The 20422-nt window shown below is 58.0% G+C and overlaps 9 protein-coding genes across 9 annotated transcripts; 5 read left to right on the forward strand and 4 right to left on the reverse strand.

The window, feature by feature from the left end:
* Window positions 1–56: 56 nt before the first annotated feature.
* On the reverse strand, window positions 57–1672 carry GLOTRDRAFT_37730 (MFS general substrate transporter; the record flags this gene model as incomplete). Its single annotated transcript, XM_007865709.1, has 7 exons — window positions 57–235; window positions 297–484; window positions 540–750; window positions 805–1048; window positions 1111–1330; window positions 1387–1467; window positions 1527–1672. 7 exons carry the CDS (start codon window positions 1670–1672, stop codon window positions 57–59), a joined length of 1269 nt encoding a protein of 422 aa, XP_007863900.1.
* Window positions 1673–2895: 1223 nt separating this feature from the next.
* Window positions 2896–4461, reverse strand: GLOTRDRAFT_73437 (uncharacterized protein; the record flags this gene model as incomplete). The annotated part of the gene is made up of 7 exons (XM_007865952.1): window positions 2896–3173; window positions 3234–3291; window positions 3353–3452; window positions 3540–3779; window positions 3844–3925; window positions 3982–4206; window positions 4269–4461. The coding sequence occupies 7 exons, from the start codon at window positions 4459–4461 to the stop codon at window positions 3097–3099; spliced, it is 975 nt and encodes a 324-aa protein (XP_007864143.1). The 3' UTR covers window positions 2896–3096.
* Window positions 4462–5411: 950 nt separating this feature from the next.
* Window positions 5412–7186, reverse strand: GLOTRDRAFT_137422 (uncharacterized protein; the record flags this gene model as incomplete). Its single annotated transcript, XM_007865953.1, has 6 exons — window positions 7155–7186; window positions 7011–7098; window positions 6660–6736; window positions 6223–6609; window positions 5919–6157; window positions 5412–5673 (listed from the first exon to the last, which is right to left on the reverse strand). Exons 4-6 carry the CDS (start codon window positions 6553–6555, stop codon window positions 5412–5414), a joined length of 834 nt encoding a protein of 277 aa, XP_007864144.1. The 5' UTR covers window positions 6556–6609; window positions 6660–6736; window positions 7011–7098; window positions 7155–7186.
* A 465-nt stretch (window positions 7187–7651) lies between these two features.
* GLOTRDRAFT_127356 (uncharacterized protein) lies at window positions 7652–9385 on the reverse strand (the record flags this gene model as incomplete). The annotated part of the gene is made up of 3 exons (XM_007865954.1): window positions 7652–8734; window positions 8783–9118; window positions 9170–9385. 3 exons carry the CDS (start codon window positions 9383–9385, stop codon window positions 7652–7654), a joined length of 1635 nt encoding a protein of 544 aa, XP_007864145.1.
* Window positions 9386–9914: 529 nt separating this feature from the next.
* GLOTRDRAFT_39249 (uncharacterized protein) lies at window positions 9915–12233 on the forward strand (the record flags this gene model as incomplete). Its single annotated transcript, XM_007865810.1, has 6 exons — window positions 9915–10035; window positions 10086–10225; window positions 10275–10390; window positions 10443–10954; window positions 11012–12000; window positions 12054–12233. Coding segments are annotated over 6 exons (2058 nt in total), but the record flags the coding sequence as incomplete, so codon positions are not given.
* A 289-nt stretch (window positions 12234–12522) lies between these two features.
* GLOTRDRAFT_58018 (PTPLA-domain-containing protein) lies at window positions 12523–13821 on the forward strand. Its single transcript, XM_007865955.1, has 3 exons — window positions 12523–13079; window positions 13144–13471; window positions 13546–13821. Exons 1-3 carry the CDS (start codon window positions 12549–12551, stop codon window positions 13656–13658), a joined length of 972 nt encoding a protein of 323 aa, XP_007864146.1. The 5' UTR covers window positions 12523–12548; the 3' UTR covers window positions 13659–13821.
* A 491-nt stretch (window positions 13822–14312) lies between these two features.
* Window positions 14313–15463, forward strand: GLOTRDRAFT_110369 (uncharacterized protein). The gene is made up of 2 exons (XM_007865956.1): window positions 14313–14516; window positions 14574–15463. Exons 1-2 carry the CDS (start codon window positions 14355–14357, stop codon window positions 15129–15131), a joined length of 720 nt encoding a protein of 239 aa, XP_007864147.1. The 5' UTR covers window positions 14313–14354; the 3' UTR covers window positions 15132–15463.
* Window positions 15464–16505: 1042 nt separating this feature from the next.
* On the forward strand, window positions 16506–17565 carry GLOTRDRAFT_58024 (ICMT-domain-containing protein). Its single transcript, XM_007865957.1, has 2 exons — window positions 16506–16693; window positions 16756–17565. The coding sequence occupies exons 1-2, from the start codon at window positions 16532–16534 to the stop codon at window positions 17311–17313; spliced, it is 720 nt and encodes a 239-aa protein (XP_007864148.1). The 5' UTR covers window positions 16506–16531; the 3' UTR covers window positions 17314–17565.
* Window positions 17566–17866: 301 nt separating this feature from the next.
* On the forward strand, window positions 17867–19215 carry GLOTRDRAFT_137428 (uncharacterized protein). Its single transcript, XM_007865958.1, has 2 exons — window positions 17867–18623; window positions 18689–19215. Exons 1-2 carry the CDS (start codon window positions 17878–17880, stop codon window positions 18951–18953), a joined length of 1011 nt encoding a protein of 336 aa, XP_007864149.1. The 5' UTR covers window positions 17867–17877; the 3' UTR covers window positions 18954–19215.
* The last annotated feature ends 1207 nt before the right edge of the window (window positions 19216–20422 follow it).

The following is a 20422-nucleotide window of genomic DNA, read 5'->3' on the forward strand; positions in this document are numbered from 1 at the left end:
TAGTGTGGGATCGGATATCAGCCATGCAGAAGGACGGAACGAGGCAGACGGGGGACTCACATCGTTTCGTCGGCGATATCGGTGTGCTCCTTGACGCGCATCTGGATCATGGGCAGCGCGAAGAAGAGGCCGGCGACGAGGAGCACCCAGGTGGAGATGAAGATGTTCATGTACGGGAGCTTCACGCCGTCGCCGCGCCAGATACCAGCCGCACCCGCGCTCTGCAGCGCCTTGTCTGCATACACACACAAATCAGTCAGCTGGTCAAAATCCACGGTGATAGAAGCGGGACCCACAGAAGCCGGTGAAGTACGCGAGCTTGGCGGGGTCGTTCGACATGGCGCCCATGAGCCAGTACACAGTCGTCTGCCACATCGCGTCGAGCAGGCCGCAGAAGATGTACAGCCAGATCCGGCTCGGGTACTTCGAGTCCGAAAAGTCGATCAGCGGCAGCCCGTTCGCGAGGTCCGCGCGCGTGTAGTCCCTGCAAACACATTAGCTTCCCACACCACCACACGCGGGGGGGGGGGTCAACGCACTTTTGGTAGAAGTACGCCCAGATGTGCACGACGAAGACGAAGACGAGGAGGATGGCCCAGCCCGCGTACGCGCGGAAGCGGCGCGTGAGGCGCTGGCGGTCGAGCAGGAGCCCGATCGCGACGGACCCAAAGATCTGCGCGAGGTAGTACACGAACGAGTTGAGCGAGCGCGTGCGGATGTTGAACAGCGCGCCGTTGTAGTCGTTGAACTCTGCACAACCCCTTCAGCACGCGCGGGCAGGAAACATGCGAAAGGGACGCTCACGCCAGGTGTAGAACCAGTTGCTCGCGAAGAACATGGGGAAGAGCAGGATGATGAACGGGTCCGTGCGCAGCGCGACCCACAGGCCGATGATCTCCGTCTTCCACGACGGGTGGCGGACCTTCGTCACGCGCGTCCCGTCCGAGCGGATCATCTTGTTCGGGTTCGCCATGAACAGCGGGATGGTCACGCCAATGACGTTCAGGACCAGGAAGGCGATGTACGTGCCGTTGTTCACGCTGCCGGCCTGCAACAGGCGAATCAGCATGTGACGAGCGGCAGAGCGGGATGCACTGCGGGGAGACGCACCGAGGAGTGGTAGTTCTGCCCGAACGACACCGCGTCGCCAATGACGGCGCCCATGTTGAAGATGGCCCAGAAGATACCAATGAACTGACCCTTCTGCATCTCCGTGGGGTATGCCAACATGAGCGAGCCCTGCGCGGTCCACAGCAGACCGGCGCAGATACCGCAAATCGCACCAGCAGCGATGACGAAGCCGCCTGCGTCAGGGTGGATGTTGTAGGCCCTGCGTCGAGCAGATAAGCGATAGTAGTCCTTGATTGATTCTGGGAGTGCACGTACAGGTAAGAGCCGGTGTTGAGGGCATAGCCCATGGTACCGATGAACAGCGTCCAGCGAGCACCGATCTTGTTATTAATGGATCTAGGCATCCGAGGTAAGCCGCGCACACGACACGGGAGCCAAGCCCGCCGGTAACGCACCCGCCAAAGAACGAAAAGACCGCGAACGTCGCGTAGAGCGTCGAGTTGGAGTTTGCGCTGGTGGTCGGATCGATTTGGCCTCCGCCGCCGAGGCCGTTGAGGGCGTTGAACATGCCCGGGCACATGAAGCACACGAAGCCGAGCATGCAGACCTGGGTGTAGGGGTTGTAGTAGAGCCCCTTGAGGCCGCGGGGGCGCTCGAGGAGCTCGTCGGCGGTGGAGCCGTCCTCGCTGTTGTAACCCTTCTCAGCTACGGCGTCGGACATGGCGGCAGACGCGGGCAGCGGTGGTGGCTGGGAGAGAAGAGGGAGGAGCGGGTGCGGGGCCTGTTGGCTATCGGGATATTTGAGGGCGGGGTGAAGGTTTACATAGCCCCATCATACCTGGACCAAACAAGGATGGGCGATTTGGCAATATGGACTATTCCAGCGCGGTAAGGTCCCAGCCAGCAGCGTGCAGATGGCAGTATGGACGCCGGCTGCGAACCCGAAATGCTTCACATGACACGGGCTGTTCGCAGTCGGCGAGCCATAAAAATCCGTGAGAGCGCTCGCCTTGATGCCGATAAGCTCGCGAATGAAGCCTGGCCTCTGCTCGAAGGACCAACTTTGAAACACTTTCAAGCCCGGGATGAACTGTCCGTATGGTGGACGATCCACTGCCACGCGGTGCGATAAACCCAAGCTTACCGTGGGAAGTGTGGGACCTGTGCGTGGACCGCCCCCCGAGTGGCTCAAACACACCGTCCGGCGTCGGCATCCATCCAAACAGACCGCTATCGAGTGCACGCGGGGCCTGCTATACTTAGCGCGCCCAGCGTGCTCAGACAGAGGCGCACCGGAAGAAGCGTCGAGGCAAGGAAGAAGAATGTCTGGCGCGTCATCGAAGCAACGTTCCCCGTCGCATGGGACGGTGGATACCCGCACAAATGGCCTTGACGATGTGCGCAGGCGCGTCGGGGCACGCGCCGACGAGCCCACCGTCACAAGTGAAACGTCGACCTGCCAAGCTGACACGATATGCCGCCCGCCAGTCTAAGCTACACCAAACCTATTTCCGAGTAAAAGTCCCCGCCGCAAACATCGGAGGTCGTCCTGCTCTCGGGCACTCGGACCAACTCGCCCCAAGGCCTATGTATAGGCTGATAAGATTGCCTCGTTGCCCACTGTCTGAAGCCAGAACTCCGAGAAATCATCAGGAACGCGACGCACAAGCTTCCAAGCTCTAGCACAGATCCGCAAAGTCAATGCAGAAGAAACAACAACAACATACGAGATCATATCAACCTGAGATCCCACCGCGCCCGTTTGTTTATAGCTCGATACCGCGGCACAAGACCACACAAACCCCGATCCAGAGATACATGCGTGCAGCTCGAAGCTGCGCACATTACACATTACACAGCACACCAGGTACCGGAATCTACTCTACAATTACAAACCAGGTACACTAGATCTAGCACAACGGACTCCGGGCCATACGACGACCCTGCCGCCACGACGAGGGGAAGAAACGACGTATGCACAATGTACATAGATAAGACGCGCAACGGAGATAGCGTCCGACGCGATCAGTACGGCGTGTAGACGCGCACGGCGTTGACCTCCCAGTACGCGTCCGAGAAGCCCTTCGGGTTGTTGTTCACGTCTGCAGCGAGAACGCTCAGTATGACCCTCACTTGACACTAACAGACGAGCCAACACTCACAGTCCACGCAATTCAACGGCCCGCACGTCGCCGGCCACGCGCTCCCCGCCCAATCTCCCTGCACGAACGAAAAACCATCAGCCTCCCCATCCCACCCACAAGACGAGCAGCACACTCACGCAGAACGTCAAGTCAAACACCATCCGGTGCGCGTCGAAATGCGTCTCATACCCGCATTTGTCCGCCGCGGTCGGGAACGCCGCCTCGGGCGCGCCCCAGCTCTCGTCCGGGCCCACCGTGTCCGCGGCGACGATACCCACCACGTCCGCGAGGACCGCCATCTTTCCGCGCGCGTTTGACCTCGACCGCCGGCGGGAGAGCGCGGGCACGGACAGCGCGTCGGGGTTCGAGATCGCTTGCGGCGTGTTCCGGTCGCCGCGTGCCCAGAACCAGACGCGCACGCCGTCGGCCTTGGTGCGCGCCATCGCAAAGTAGCCGCCGCCCTGCTGGTTGAACGGCCGCCCGAAGCTCGCGGGCTTGGAGAAGGAGACGCCGCAGCCCTGGTTGTAGTTCACCGAGGCGTCACACACCGTTGACGTCGTCTGGCTGTTCGTTGTAGAGGTAAGTGGATTGTTTCGGGGGGAAAAGAGAGAGAAGAGGACGGGCTCACCCGGATTGGAGCCGTTGCTGGGGCATGTTGCAGTCCGGCGTCGTGTGTAGGGACGCGAGGTTCTGCGTGCCGAGGTTCACACCTGCGCCTGCGCATCAGTATCCTGCAGTCATTCCTTGTTACCACAGGTCTACTGACCCTCGACGATGTCGATCTCCCCTCCGTGCGGCCACGGGCCTTTCTGGCTGAGCGTCCAGAACGCCGGCCAGGTGCTGCAGCCTTCAGGCATGTGCGCGAGGTCGAGGACGATGAGCGACTCGTCGAACGCGCGGTTGGACGAGATGCGGACGCTGCTCCGCCCCCGCTGGTTCGGGGGCACGACGCTGAAATCGTCCGCACGCATCACGAACTTAGTGCTCGAAGCTGCACGTACACACTCCAATCAGCCATCTCGAACAGCACTCCCAGCGACGAGGCGCACTGACCGTACGTCAAGTTCTGGCTGAGCGCGGTGTGCATATCCACATAATTCACCCGCCCATGCGTCGGGTCGTCCGCCGTCTCCCACGTCCACCCGTCCAGAAAGTCGCGCCCCACGTACGTCTGGTTCAGCCGGAACCTTGCACCAGCCGCGTGAGCCGCTGCCGCGAGAAAGAGGGGGACGTAACCAGTACGCATGGCGGGCGCGGAGGGGCTTGTACGGGCCGTCGTCTACGAACGGGCGCGTGAAGAGCGTGAAGGAGAAGAGCGCGGAGAAGAAGAAGAAGGCGAGGAGGGGGAGGGCGGGTGACATGGCGGTTTTGGTGGGGGATTTTGGTTTGGGCGGGGCTTCCATGGTAGCGCGAGAGGTGTCTCTTGCATACGGTGCTGGTAGACTGTGGCTGCCTAGTTATGTGGATTCTGTGAGGGAGCTAAGGGCGTCTGCGTAAGCCTGAGTGACCTGAGGTCAAGCAAGTGTTGTCGACCCGTCAGGAGTCAGGACTCGAAAGTACCGAGACGCTCTGAATGGCCAAAAATGGCAAGTGTCGTGGTTCGTGGGTCGCCTCAGCCACCCCGTTGTAGATTTCTCAATCATCCATTGCCATGAATTGGTACACTCGCAAGCTCTAAGATATCACCACCCACAATCGTAACCGCTCGGTCCATCGAATGAACACTGCATACAAATGGGTCAAGCCCCAACCCAGCGCCCTAGGTTTGGGAAGCAGGGCATACCCCGAAACCGTACTGCGAATGTGGAGTAACACGTTGAAAATTGAGTTTTTGTATACTCTGCAGTAGCAGACGACTGGATAACATATATAGAGGTTTTAGCGGGTATATATCAGATTAATGTAGACATCATCATGATCAACGCGAGCCACCATAGCAATGATGGCCTTAAGAGTCCCACACTTCAATCTACATTGGGACGTGAAGTGGGCGTAAAGCATTTCCTACGGAAGTCTACACTGCACCTATAATACCTCGTTTGGTACCAAACATCTCAACGGGCCGAAAGGAATTGGCGCAGCCTAGTTGCCCTTTGACCACATCGTTCCTAAAGAAACAGCAACAAAAAACATAAGACACCGCCACCAAACTGCAGTCACATCCAAATCGCGCCAACCTACCCTGCCTCGGGCCCATCAACGCCACTGAGGAGGGAAGAACGCATCCCACTCCCTCCCGCGCCCCCTCGGCGGGAGCACCTCCCGCGGACACGTCTCCCCCATCGCCTTCCCCAGCGTCTGCGCAACATTCTTCAGCGCATACACCTCCACCGGCCGGCTCTTTACGGGCGCGCGGCAGACGGGACACGGATAGTTCGGCGACAGCGGAGGGGGGTATCCCTCGTAGTCGCGGTCCCCGTCGCGGTGGAGGGTGGAGTTCAACCACTTTGAGACAGGGCTGACAGAAGGTGTGCCCGCAGTTGGGGAGGCTGGCCGCCGCGGGGTCAGATTGGCATGATAGAGATCGGGGGAGCCTCACGTGTTGGGCGACCACATCTTCGTCACGCAGATCCCGCAGGTGATGTGTTCTTCTTATTCCAGTAGGGCCTGCGTTCAAGATTAAGTTAGGGGTCCGGTTTGGGTCATGAGACGGAGAGTCAGAATCTGCGCAGGTGAGAAAACGAATTAAGTGGAAAGACGCACTCTTTATCCATCTTCTCCAGGCTCGCAACGTCGGCCGTGAGCTGCGCGATCTTCGCATCCCTCACCTGTGACAGGTACTCATGCAGTGTCCTCGGGTCGATCGAGTTCATGTGCGGCGTATCCAGTTGATCGATGGCGGGCGAGGCTTGTGCGACTCCGAGTGGGCAAGGCCGATATAGGAGCGAGAGGAGAATATCGAAGAGGCAGGAGACGGCGGGCCGGGGCTCGGGGAGCTGGAGCTGGAGGAGAGCTGGGGAGTCGTCGAAATAAGGGGCGCATCGCGGATATTTGGCAAGGATCCGACCGATGGCGTAGGGGTAGTAGAAAGTACCGGGGCGTCGCGCAAGAGGCGCTGGTCGGTGATGGGGGCAGTATTGTCGTTCGAATACGGGTTTGGCGGGACAGTGGGAGAAGCAGGAGGCGGCGGGCCGGGGCTCCAGGGGTTGCTGAACACGTATTGCGAGTCGCCCGAGAATGACATATATGCAGCAGAGCTTGGGTATTGGCGAGTGAGGGGCGCAGGGCAATGTACCGGGGCTTCGCGCAGCAGGCGCTGGTCAGTGATAGGGTTAGTATTGTCGCTCAGACCGGTGTTTCGCAGGACGGGGACACGGTTTGCTATATTCGCTTCAGGCATTGGGACGGGGAGGTTCTCCTCCTGCCTCGTGCCGTTGAGCGCAGTGCCCCCTCCCTAACACCAATCATTGGGGAGACGGCCAAGGTGCAATACTTAGGACATACCCAACTGACGACCGCTCGAGCTCGAGTAACTTTGCCTCTACTTTCTGCATCTCCTCCTTGAGAGCGATTCCTTCATGCTACCGAAATCATGAATACACGCTCGGCAAGCCGACCGGTCGTAGGACGCGCCTGATGGAAGTCCATCAACTCCTCGAGCAGGACCCCCTCCCGCCCATGGTAAGCTTCCTGCCGGAACTCTGCAGACTCTACGAACATCTGCATATAGCTTGCGGCTTTATAGTGTAATCACTCAGAGCGCTCCTCAGGTCTCTCGTGACACGCGCCGAAGCGACGCAGCTACGAGCCGAGTGGATTAGTCCAATGGCAGTAACTGGTCGTGCAACCCTGTACGCCTGCTGCTTCGCCTGCTCCTTGATTTCGGCGACAGTCCGCGACTCGAAAGTCCTCCATGATCTGTTCCGCATCGTCACCGTCCGCGCTAGGAGATTGCAAATGTCAGTAACATAGCGAATCCACAAATTCCCGGCGACTGACCCGCTGCAGCTGCTGAGGCCGTCGGAAGCCATTGTCGAGCAGGTAAACGTTGTGAGTTCGATACGCTCGGCATCGACGCAGTAACCTGTGGCGCTGTTGACTAGGGGATGGTATAACGGTAGTTCGACTACGAGGGGATGAATGAAGGTCCCTCAGAGGGCAAGTGAGGCATTGCATAGTTCGTCCACCATAGCTTTAAACGGTCGCAGACAGAGTCTGTCCTGCATGCATCCTACAGGCATCCTGAACGATTTCATGCACCAAGTCCACAAGGTTACACAGCAGCCATCTTTCGTAAGTTTCTTTGCGTAAGCAAGTACCGTGGGCAACTGCAATGTAGATGCACGTCCACTCGTATTAGCACGCTCTACCAAGTGATGACGAGGTAAAGTATTAGTATATAATATGCGCGATAGCAAACATCAACTACTGCGAGACCCATCCGGGAACCCCTCGATTTGCAGCGGGACCGCGTAGGTAGACGGTTTTTCAATATGCTATGAAGCGGCCTTCAGCGGTTCAGACTGGGGCCCCGCAGACTGCTCAGGCTCGACACGAGATGCAGCAGGCTTCTGAGCCTCCGTTTGAGATGTACTGGACTGTTCCTCCTCCAGTGGAGGAACAACTTGCCGTAACAGCTCATCCGTCTCTACCTGGGCAGCCGCAATAGCCTCCGCTTCTTTCCGCTTCGCCAGGAGCGCCAACCACTCGTTCTCTAAGTGAGTTCTTGCCCTTTGTCCCTCGTGCACCTGGCCGCCGCTCGAGATGAACCGCTGCAGCTGCCTCGACACCTCATATCCGCACTCCTTCATCTCCTCGAGCGCGATCTTGTACCGCGAGTCGTTGTTCTCCACGCACTTGCGCACGATGGCGTTGTAGACCTCCACGCCGGGCTTGATCCCCTGCGCCTTCATCTCCTCGAGGTAGAAGAATGCGTCCTCGTACGTCTCCTGCGTCAGGCACAGCTCGATCAGGCGCGTGTACGTCCGCGCCTTGGGTTTGATATGCAGCTCCTTCATCTGCGCTAGTAGACGGTCGCCCAGCTCACGATGGCGGAGCACTATGCATCCGGCCAGCAGCTCCTCGAATGTCGTCCGGTCCGGCTTGATGCCTAGGGATGGCATAGCCTGGAAGACCCCAACCGCACGCTGCAGTTCACCGAGTTCAACTGCGGCTTTGATCAAAGCGTTCACGACCATGACGTCCACGGTCTTGCCTTCCTCGTGTAGCTCGTCCAGGGCCGTCCACATAACGTCGATGCCGTCGAGCGTGCCACGGGCCCACTGCGAGAGCGGGTCGATGGTCTGCAAGGTCGGCTCTACGTTATTTTCGCGCATGAGTTCAATCGTTAGCACGGCTTCCTTGATACGCTGGGCACCGCAGAGCGCTTCGACGAGCGGTGCGAAGTGGTATTCGCGCAGGGTTGCGCCTAGGGATTTGAGCGTGCGGATGACAGACGCGGCGAGCTCTGGAAGGTGACTCCGCCCAGCGGTGTGGAGGACTTCGACGCAGAGACCTTCATCGGGAAGCACGTTGAGGCGATCGACAACCCTTTCCCAGCACTGAGCGACGCCGTCGACCTACCTAGAGGTCAGCACAACACTTTGAGGACGCGCGGGACTACTCACGTAGAGCTGCCCGGACGAAGATGTCAGACACTTCATCCATGTCACGATGTCCAGCGAGCGGACAGATCGCGCTTCGAATTGCTCCGCTAACTGGCATGCTAACCGGGGGAAGCCCAAATCGGCAGCGACACGGATGAGTTTCTCCTCTATGGCGACGTTTAGAGGGACACCCTGTGCCTCCGCCTGTGCATACAGCTCCAAGCACATCTCTATGTTATTGGCCGTAAGATACCGGTCTATGAGAATCCCATAAGTCTCCGTGTCCGGAGCCAGGCCTGCGTCTTTAAGCATGTCTAGGATATGTAACGACACCAAAGGGTCTTCCAAACGGTTTATCTGTTAGAATTATCAGAAGCGGTGTATTGAAGTGAAACCGGAACAGCTCACGCGCATCAGAGTATTATACGTATCCACGCTGGGCCGGATACCCAGCGCCAGCATATCCTCAAACACAGCGAATGCTTCCACCACCCACGCCTCGTTCACGAGCGAACGGAGGAGGAGCTCGTATGTTTGTAGGTTCGGCATAACACCCCGTTCCTTCATGTCCCCGCACAGGCGGAAAGCGTTCGCCGCTCGCCCCTCGTCCGCGAATCTGGACATCGTTAGATTACATGTGGCGACTGTAACAGGCCCGGGCGGGAGCAGGGACATTCGCCCTTGTTTTGTATTAGAGGGGCCGTAGCGATTTGGGCTGTGTACCTCATGCTCGGGCACCGCTCGAAGTGCAGCGGCTACTGATGCATGCCGTCTGCTTTTCAGCGCATCTAGCGAACCCGTCAGAACTGTAAGTCCGACGTGACCTAGCGTGTCTCGCACCTTTAGAGACGCACTTAAGACTTTGTTTCGCACTCCCTGTCAGACTACGCTGCGCGTTCGTTATGACATTGCGCGAGCACGACGCCAACATAACACTGGACTTAGCACAGAGGTCGAAACCGGAAAAGCAAGGGTGACGCGTGACCGCAATCGGGAAGTCCGTTCAGCGTTACAGTGACACCCAGCCCTCCGCCTGAAACCTCTCCGTTGGTTTGCCACAAACGCGCGCGACGCGTTAGATCTTCTTGTATATACCCCTCAGCATGGTGAGTAGTTGTCGGCTGCAGTTGGACTCAGAATTAACCGCCAATAGTTCTATTCAGAGGCTATCCTCACTCGTAGAGGGCCGCTGGCCAAAGTATGGCTGGCGGCACACATGGAGCGCAAACTCACGAAAGCTCAGACGTTACAAACTGATATCGAGGAGTCCGTCGGTACGTCTTACTCTCCTTAGCTAAAGGGGGTGCTCAAAGGCGCTCGTTAGAGGCGATTGTCGGGCAGGAGGTGGAGGTCATGGCTCTGAGATTGAGTGGACAGTTGTTGCTTGGTGTGGTCCGGATATACAGTCGGAAGGCGAAATATCTGCTGGATGACTGTAATGAGGCGCTTCTCAAGATCAAGATGGTATGTCCGGACGTTCAGTTTTAACGTGGGTGTAGCCTAACCCTCGCAGGCTTTCCGCCCTGGCCTAGTCGACATGCTAGAGGACCAACTCAACGTTAAGAGCACCGCCATCACCCTCCAAGGCGGAGACATTGACCTGGACATGCTGCTCCCCGACATCAACTGGTACGTCCCCTTCTCTCCCCCTCTTCCCCGCCCTTCATCACGCGCATCCCAGGGACATGGACTTTGATGAACAAATGCCGCAGCCACAAGGCCAGTACGTCGCGCGCGAAGCCGACATCACCCTCGCCAACGCCGACGGCTTCGAGTTCAACCTTGATGACGGTGGCGGGTACGGCTGGGACCTCGGGCCCTCCGACGGGATCGGGTCCCAGGACTTCGAGGTCGACCTCGGGCTCGACTTCGGCCCGGACGACAGCATGAGCGTCGAGATGGGGCGTGATGCCGCACCCCCGCGCGCCCCACGGGAGTCGCTGGACTCACGGCTGGCGGGCAAGGCGAACACTGACTTGGATATGGACGTGCTGTCGCAGAGGAGCAGGTCCCAGGATCCGTTTGGCGCGGATGTGGATATGGATTTTGGGCCTGATCTTGGTGGCATGGATATTGACCTCGGTCTTGACTTCGGGGATGGGCCTGGGGCGACGGGGGCTGCTGATGTGACTATGGAGGCTGAGCAGCCGCAGAGCGACCGGGAGAAAACGCCTGGATATACTAGGTCAATAAGTGAGTTAATGAGCTATCGCTCATTGATTGTATCAACGATACTGATGTAAATAATAGCGTCCCCACTGTCCGAGCCTCCCATGACCCCGCCTCCAGACATGGAGATCACAGCCGGGGCCGCCGCCGCAGAGGCGCAAGGACTAACAGGCAAGGCTAAGCGAAAGCCAAAGGAGAAGAAACAAATCATCGACTCGGTCACCGAGCTAGCTGACGGACCCGGCGCGCGCGTCGGCCGCGGACGCAACGCCGGGCTGGGCTCGCAGCAAGCCAAGGACGTCAGCGGCATCCTCACGGAGCAGCACTTCCTCCCCGCCTCCCCGCTCGTGATGCGCCTGCTTGAGATCCGCGAGGACCCGATCGCGCACTTCCTGCCGACGAAGGTAACGCCGAACGGCACGTTCTTCTGCGCGGCGCCGCCGGGGATGGCGCCCGAGCTGGCAGAACTGTTTTTGAGGCCGGTGCAGCAGCACGGGGTGGGCCCCAAGCGCCGCCAGGCATCGCCGGAGAAGGGGCCCAGTAAGAAGGCGAGGCTGGAGGAGGGGAGCGTCGCGGGTGAGGATGAAGTGGAGCAGGCGCGGAGAGCGGAGAGTCTTGCCCCAAGCGTGGCTCTGGGAAGCGAAGCCTTGCGCGGTAGCGTAGGCCCCGGCGACCTCAACTTCGACCTGGGGGACAACACGCTTGGTATGGATGATTTCCAGATGCCCATACCAGAAATTGGGGACCTGGCCCAGGCGGACGTGGATCTTGTCCGAGCGCGCTCCAAGTCCGCTGCACCCTCCGAGCTGACGCGGTTGTCCCGGCTCTCGACTCCGGCGGTGGAGGGCGAGGGTGACGAGACATATGCGGATGCGGACTGCCCCATCGCTATGTTCGATTCGCGGTCTCAGTCTCAGTCGCAAGAGAAGGAAGCGGAGCCAGCTGAACATGATGGTAAAGGGTACAGCCGGAACACGGTCAAGGCATTGTCGATTATTAGGAGGGAGCTCCAGCCCGATGATGAGGAGCAACAGGAGAAGGTGCTCAGTTTCCGACAGATGTCTCACAAGGTAAGCGTGTTGTCGTTTCCATGTTGATCTGTTTTGCTAAAGATATGTCGTAGGCTTCCCGTCGGGCAGCGGCTTCGTTCTTCTTCGAGCTGCTGGTGCTCGGGACGCGAGACTGCGTCAAGCTGTCGCAAGCTGCACCCTTTGATAATATCGAAGTGCGTGCAAAGGATAAGTTGTGGGAGCGGCAGCGTCACGCGTCGATGGCACCGTCTGTGGCTTCTGGGGCTGCATGATCTTATTTTCTACATCTTGCGTTGGTCATTTACTCCCATTATAGTTATTGGTCAGTTCTTGCTTTGTTGTTCCATCTGTTGGATGAACACTGCTATGTTTCTAGTGCCGTGTCATGTTACTTTTTTAGCGTAGTACCTGTATACGAGACAGATTAAATGTATATCTCCTGCCATTGTTTCCGTGTCTTGGGAAATGCTTGTGGCCTTTAAATGCCACGGGGAGGACCCCGGGGAGCCTCCATCGATCGCCCCGGATTCGGCCACACTTGCAACTTGACGACGTTGTGGCAAAACCGCTCTGTGATACTTTCGACCATGGCGCCACCGACGAGGTCAACATCCGCCGCTAAAAAGCAAAACAATGCCTTCGCATTCCCCGCTACTGAGTCAACGCAGTCGCCGGTGCTATACGCGTATATGACGCTGTATAATGTTCTGTCGGCGGTGGGATGGTCTTTAGTGCTGTATACGACCGTATCGCATCTCCTTACGTCCCCATATCCCTCAACGCCTTCTGCGGTGCCCACAGCACCCAAAACAAGTTCCTACTTTGCCCGTCTATTCTCTTCCCTGCCTATTCTCAAGTCCGCCGCACCCGCGGCGCCCCCTACATCCACCATCGAAGCCTTTGTCCTCGCCAAACTCCCTTTCCTTGAGCCGTACCTGCGGAGGAGCCATACTCTGTACCAGAGTGCGGGTTTGGTCACGGCGGTCGTGCAGAGTTTTGCCGTGCTCGAGGTCGTGCATGTGCTGCTGGGATGGGTGAAGAGCGCGCTCCCGACGACCGCGGTTCAGGTTGCCAGTAGGCTGATACTCGTATGGGGCATTGCTGAACGATTTGAGGAGGTGCGCCTCACTTTTGTCTTGTTTCTGCTCGTTTGGTGGCACCTCGCTGAGCCCGCTCCTGCAGGCCCGCACCTCCCCCTTCTACGCCACGATGCTCCTCTCCTGGGCATCCACCGAGATAATTCGGTACTCCTACTACGCCCTGTCCCTCCTCTCCTCCCCCACTTCCCCAGCCCCGTTCAAGGTCACCATCCCGTACTGGCTCACCTACCTCCGCTACACGACGTTCTACGTGCTCTACCCGACGGGCGCGGGCAGCGAGGCCTTCTGCATGTACGCGACGCTCCCGAAGAGCAACCCCATCAGCGGCGCGTGGGTGCAGCAGATGCTTTGGGGCCGGTGGGGTGTCGAGGACTGGGTGCGGGCGGCGTTGTTCGTCATTTGGTGGCCGGGTGAGTGTGGTATCTGGTCAATATGAGAGTTGTGCGATGGATACTGATTTTCCGGTTCTTCTTCTCGTGTGCAGGGTTGTATGTTATGTACACCCACATGATGCGCCAGCGTCGCAAGGTCCTCGGGACGGGTGGCCAGAAGCTGGGCGCCGCTCCGGCCGTCCCTCCCAAAAACAAGACTCAATGAACCAAAATGCGATAAATGCTGCGATATGTTCGTGCTAATGACTTACAGTAACGAGTAGGGAACGGTTTTTTGTTTATTCGTATACCTATATGGTCTCTTTATCTTTATACTCTTCTAGTATCGGATGACTAACGGAATAGAAGGATGAACCCCTTTGCACTGTGATGTGACTTGCGATCTTCATTGCATGCCAGTGAGCAGATGCTATCGTCCACGCCTATTAGTATGATGCTTCCGCGGAGTCACCTACCCCTAACCCAAATGACCGCCGACAGACATCAGTTCAATGGATTCAAATATAGCGATTTTGACTCTTGTTCAACGGCCGTACCCCGAGTGGCCGCTGTAGTGTACGCTATACCGCTCTGCTTATCATACCCTTGGACAGCATTCCGAATTCGACGTTTATGGGAGAATTTCCTCTGGCGTTCCTGTGGATGAACGTGCGTTCCGGAAGGAAAGGCCCCTGCCAGCTGCGTTCCTCGGACGTCAGATGATCGCGTCCAGTCCATCTGGAGGTAATGTGTGCACTGCTGCAACGCTTCTCCCGCTTCGATGTTCTGGCCCATGCAGGGTCAAACGGACTCGGTTAGCTTACAATGGTCGTTGACGCTAATGCGCTGTAGTCATCAACTGACATAAAAGCCCGGCACCCGACGATGCGTCGCACGTCTTGCAAAACCCAGTCTGCCTACGATGTCGCTCCTTCGAGCTCCCCTGCTCCTCCTGACCGTGTCTGGGATACATTATTCGCTTACGGCGCCTAACCCGACTCCTCCAAATGAAGAGCGCGCACGCTACAAGACTGCCGAAGTCAAGATTAGCAAGTTGGTCGTGCTCTGGCCTATGCTCATGAAAGTGCGCACCTGCCGTCCCATGTGACCCCACTTCCTACTGACCAGCCCGCCGTTCCAGGCCGCCCTCTGGACCGGAGCGCTCTGCGAAACCGTGCTCATCCTCGCGCACAACTTCCCCGCGCACCCACTCTCTCAGAGCGTGCTCTCCACGCTCCTCCCCTCGGACTCCGCCGCCGCAGGCGCGCTCATCCTGACGCCGGCCTTCCTTGCGGGCACCGCGCTCACGCTCTTCGGCACGTACCTGCGGCACCGGTGCTTCCGGGTACTGGGCAAGCTCTTCACCTTCGAGCTCGCGATCCGCAAGGACCACCGGCTCGTCACCGAGGGGCCCTACTCCGTCGTGCGCCACCCGTCGTACACCGCGGGCGTCCTCGCGTTCACCGGCGCGAACCTGTGCCTCCTTGGGCCCGGGTCGTGGTTCTGGGAGTCTGGGCTCGCGCACACGAAGGCCGGGCAGGTGTTCCTCGCCGCGATGGCGGTGAACTTGGTGTGGACGGTCGGGTTTGTGGGGCGCAGGACCGTGGTGGAGGACCGCACGTTGAGAGAGCAGTTTGGCGCGCAGTGGGATGAGTGGGCGGCCCGTGTCCCGTATCGGCTGTTCCCTTTCATTTTCTGAGGTGCTCCAGAGGGTGCGTTTTGTGCGGCTAGTGTTCGAGATTTTCAAACTATGGAGTGCGCTCCCTTCGGACGCCTCTTTGTCGTTCCGTTGCGTCGGTACCGGTCCCAGCGCTTACCTGTGACACAGCGTATACCTTTCGTGGATCCAGGTTCGAGGAATCGTAGTCCGTCTTTCGAGGTTCATCGAGTATCCGGATATTCTCCGGAAAGCGTTCACCATCCCGTACTGGCTCATGTACCTCCGCTACACAATTTCTGCGTGTACGCGACGCTCCTAAAGAGCAATCCCATCAGCGGCCAGTGGGTGCAGCAGATGCTTTGGGGCCGCTGAGGGATCGAAGACTGAGTGCGGGCGGCGTTATCTGTTATTTGGTGGCCAGGTAAGGATGGTGCTTCTTCAAGATGAGATGGACGCTGATTTTTCGTTCTTGTTCTCGTGTGCAGGATTGTATGTTATGAACATCCACATGATGCGCCAGCGTCGCAAGGCCCTCGGGATGGACTTTGTCCAGAAGCTCGGCGCTGCTCCGGTCGTTCCTCCCAGCAGCAAGACTCAATGAAGCAACGTGGAATAAAATGCTGCAACATGACTCACAGTAACGAGGGGGATACAGTAGACAGTTGCTCGTCTACTAAGTCTTACTTAGGAGGCGCAGTATCAGGCCTAGGGATACAGTTCTCTGTTTATTCGTATGTCTATCTTGTCTCTTTATCTTTATACTCTACTACTAGTGTTGATTGAGTAACGGAATAGATGGATGGAGCTCGCGCTTTGAGCCGTGATATTTGATATTTGATCTTCATTGTGTGCCAGAGAGCTACAGTATCGTGCCCCCGCAGCCTGTTTCGCTTCCGAAGACTGACCTACCCCTAACCCGAATAACCACCAGCAAGCATCAGGAGATCCAAATATAGCGATTTTAACCTTACTCCCGAGTCCCACAGAGGCCGTAGCTCGCGACCACCCTGTCGTATCGCAATTGATAGCATAAACAATGCTGCTTTTGCTTCAATCTATTGTAGAGGGTGGTTACGAGCCTAGCGTGGCCGCTGTAGTCTACACCATACACCTCTTATCAAACAGCTTATCACGTCCCTAGACTCCATTCTAAAGTTTGTACTAGAATCTGTTCTGAGGTTCTCGTGGATAAACGTCCGGGAAAGACCCGCTGCCCGCTGCGTTCTCGCACGTCAGATGATCACATCCCGTCTCTCTGTAGGTAATGTGGGCACAGGCGCATTGCTTCTCTCGCTTGTACGTTCTGGCCGTGCGAGGTGAAACAGCCTCGGCTAGGTTACAACGGGTCGTTGACGCTAACGCGCTGTAGTCATCACCCGACATAAAAGCTCAGCATCCGACTATGCATTGTGCATCCCACAAAACGCAATTTGCTTACAATGTCGCTCCTCCGAGCTCCCCTGGTCCTCCTGTCCGCATTTGGGATACATTATTCGCTTACTCCACCTAATCCCCCTCCCCCCGATGAAGAACGCGAACGATACAAGACTCCCGAAATCAAGCTGACCAAGATAATCATGCTCTGGCCTATGTCCCTCAAGGTACGTGCCGGCGCCGCACCCGTCTCGTACCTCACAGTACTTACTGAGAATTTCCGGTCCAGGCTGCCTTCTGGGCCGGAGGCCTGTGCGAGACCGCGCTCATCCTCGCGCACAAGTTCCCCGCGCACCCGCTCTCGCAGCGCGTCCTCTCCACGCTCCTCCCCTCGGGTGCCGCCCCCGCCGGCGCGCTCACGCTCACGCCCGCGTTGTTCGCGGGCACCGCGCTTGCGCTCTTCGGCACATACCTTCGGGGCGCGTGCTTCCGCACGCTCGGGAAGCTCTTCACCTTCGAGCTCGCGATCCGCAAGGACCACCGGCTCGTCACGGAGGGGCCGTACTCGTTCGTGCGCCATCCGTCGTACACCGCGGGGCTCCTCACGTTCGTCGGCGTGAACTTCGTGTTCTTCGGGCCGGGGTCGTGGTTCTGGGAATGCGGGGTCGCGCACACGAGGGCGGGGCAGGTGTTCTCGGCGGCGGTGGCGTTGAACGCGGTGTGGACGGTTGGGTTTATTGCGCAGAGGACGGTGGTGGAGGACCGGACGCTGAGAGAGCAGTTTGGCGCGCAGTGGGACGAGTGGGCGGCGCGTGTCCCGTATCGGCTCTTCCCTTTCATTTTCTGACGGGCCTCAGCGGGGTACGTATTCCAGTTGTGCGACTCGTGTTAGATGTCCTTCAGGCTACGATATGGCGAGCATTACGACGCTTTTTGTGTCTTCCCAATGGTTCGGCCCCTGCACTTACGGGTGACAAACCGTACGCGTTTCGCCGATCCAGATATTATATTCGCAAGCTTCTATGGTTCATCTACCTACCTATTTTCAGGAGGGTGTTTAGACCTCGCAGCGAGACAACTTACTCGTGTCTATCACGGCACCATTAGATTCTTTGCTCCGCGATCATGAATCGCTGTGCTAAGTGGCCCATAGGCAAGATGAGCTTTGAATAGCAGACCGTGGGGAAGATCAAGACTGGCAAGACATACCTCGTACCTCGACTGACTCAACGCCAGCACGGGATATGTCCAATCAGATTTGCTCGCTTGCTGAGTCAGCCTTCCCGGCATGACGGCACGCTTACGTATTCCTCCCACATATAATTGGTACCTCCCACGATCCCTCAGGCTTTTACCGTTGTTCCCCTCTTACTTAAGTCTTACTCAGCCTGACTAATCCGTCCGCTGCGAGATGTTGGCCCATGCTCAGCCTCCCTTCCAACAACAACAACAACAGCAGCAGCAGCAGCAGTCGAACCAGCCTCTGCCCGCGCAGCACGCACAAGGGCAGCAGCAGCAGCCAGCGCCGGAGCAGTCTCAGCAAGCTCAGGATGGCAGCAGCAATCCGAATCCGAATGGATCAGCGCCACAGCCAGGCCCGCCTCCGACACAACAAAGCATGCAAAGCACACTGAGGCTGCGTGACGACCCACCCGCCGTGACCCCCGCCGCGCCAGCCCGAACGTCGCGGAAACGAAAGACCCCGCCGGACGCGAAAGCCAACCAGGGCCCGCCCGTGCCGCCGCCCCCTCAGCCTCAGCCCCAGCCCCAGCCCCAGGGTCAACCACATCAGCCACCGCCGCCGGGGCAGCACCCCCCGCCGCATATGGTCCCGCCGCCGCCGCATCCTCATGCGCACCCGCCCCCACCGCACCTCCTCCCCCCGCCGCACGCACTCGTGCACCACCCGCACATGCCGCCGTACCAGTATGGCGCGCCCCCGCCGGGCATGCCAATGGAGTACCCGCCGCCTCAGCAAATCCAGATGGTCATTCCCGGGCCCCCGCCGCCCCAGCAGAACGGCCAGCCGGCGGGCAGCCAGAGTCCGAACGGCGGGGCGGGGAGTGGGGGCGAGGGGAACGGAAGGTCATTGAGCCAGAGTAAGAGGGCAGAGCAGAATCGGAAGGCCCAGAGAGCGTTCAGGGAGCGGAGGGATGCGTGAGTGGTACTTCCTTTCACCGCTTTTTTTCTATTTTTAAGAATACGTCTTCGTCTGCCGGTAGACATGTGAAGGCACTAGAGCAGCGCTCGCAGCTACTAGATGCGGCCCTCGCCTCAGCCGACGAGGCGAACAGGCGCTGGGAAGAGTGTCGCGCTCTAGTAGACCAGCTCCGGATCGAGAATGCGGCCCTGCGCGCTACGCTGGCGTCACTCAGCCAGAACAACCCTAACGGTAACCCTGGAATACAGGGCCCTCCACCGCCAGGGTCCGAAGGCGGACAGCCTGTCAATGCTCCGGCTGGAGAGGGTGCAGAGAGGAAGGAGTAGGACTGACTGCATTTGGGCCTTGTCCTGTCTTCCTGCGTGTATACTGGTCGTGGTTACGACCTGTGCCGCTCCGTCTTGAAGCTTCATGCATGACTGTGTTCCATCCATCCTCCACTCCGTTGGTGGCTCTCAATGTGTATTATTATTCCCTTCTGGCATCAGCATTCTTCGCATTCAAGTTCTTTCTTGTGATGTTCCACTCTTGTCATTGCAGTAAATTATGTCTGCAAACTCAGTGACCTTCCAGCGTGCTCTCGTTGATGATTCTTAGGCTTTCGACGTGGATCGGCACGCTTCATGCAGGTGACTCCCTGGGTATATGCGCCTCCTTCGAGACTCAGATAGTAGCAGGTACTCAATTCGTAACATTCACGAGAAAGGTAACACCGTTGCCTAAAGCGCAACGCGAGCTAAACCCGAATTCACGTGGAGCTAGGGTTAACAACTTCAAGTTGTAGGTTCGTGAACACACCGTCGACCTTGATTCAAGTAAAGGTAAACTTTAGACCTATGCTCTAGATCTGCCTAACACACTCGACAACTTATAACAGGGATAAGGTAGATTACGGGTGTCTGTTGTGTCAAACTATCACATCCCCGTCTCTGAAGTTAGACTGGACTGCGACTTGCTATACAGGGACGGTTACAAGTCGACGGCCCGTAGCCATAAGATGTCATGCTACGCGGTAAATGGTGGATCTCCACTACCACTCATAAATCCGTATTCTGGGGCTCTTCTCGCCCATGCACCACAAAGTTAACCCCTTCGGTAAGTAAATATTGCTTTGTCGGCCGCGAAGCTCATCCTGACGTTCATTGTGCACTATGAGACATTCGAGTCACCTGTAGTGATGCCAGCCATTGTCCATCGCAAGGTGCGCCCACAGCGACAAACGATGATGTGATTCTTCACCGCATGTTGGCAGCTTTGGGCGTTCCGCCGATGTTTATCTTTCCACTGCCATCGATAGGCTGTGTAGCGGGTGTTTATAAATCGTCAAGCGCCACTCGAGAGGGGGCCTCTGGCCCCGTCGTACAACCCTATGGCGGATAATCAGCATGCTTCTGGCAGCGCCTTGCCGCTGACGGGTTTCATTCCGTTCCCTCCTGGTCAAACTACAAGGTATGGCAACGCCGATAGTCCTCCCCCCTCGGTCGACGTGCAGCCACCGACTCCCGGGTTGCCCGCCGGAGATTCTGGAGATGCGTTCGTGAGAGACCACTACGAAGGTGCGAGCACCGATGAAATGTTCGGGCGATTCGAATACCAGCTCGGTATGTTTATCCCATCGAAGGGAGAGGTCTCGGGCTGAAACAACGCAGGCGAATTCGCCCTGCGAAGCGAGGTGGACGCGACCCAGAATGCGCTGGCTAGCGTGAAACACGAGCTCATGGAGGCTCTAGTGAAGCTCAAGAAGATCGAAGCGCGAACAGGCGCGCCGCTCCCGGGCCCCAGTGGCTGGAGTCCG

This window comes from Gloeophyllum trabeum (assembly GCF_000344685.1).
Source record: "Gloeophyllum trabeum ATCC 11539 unplaced genomic scaffold GLOTRscaffold_00004, whole genome shotgun sequence".
NCBI classification, from domain to species: Eukaryota; Fungi; Basidiomycota; class Agaricomycetes; order Gloeophyllales; family Gloeophyllaceae; genus Gloeophyllum; species Gloeophyllum trabeum.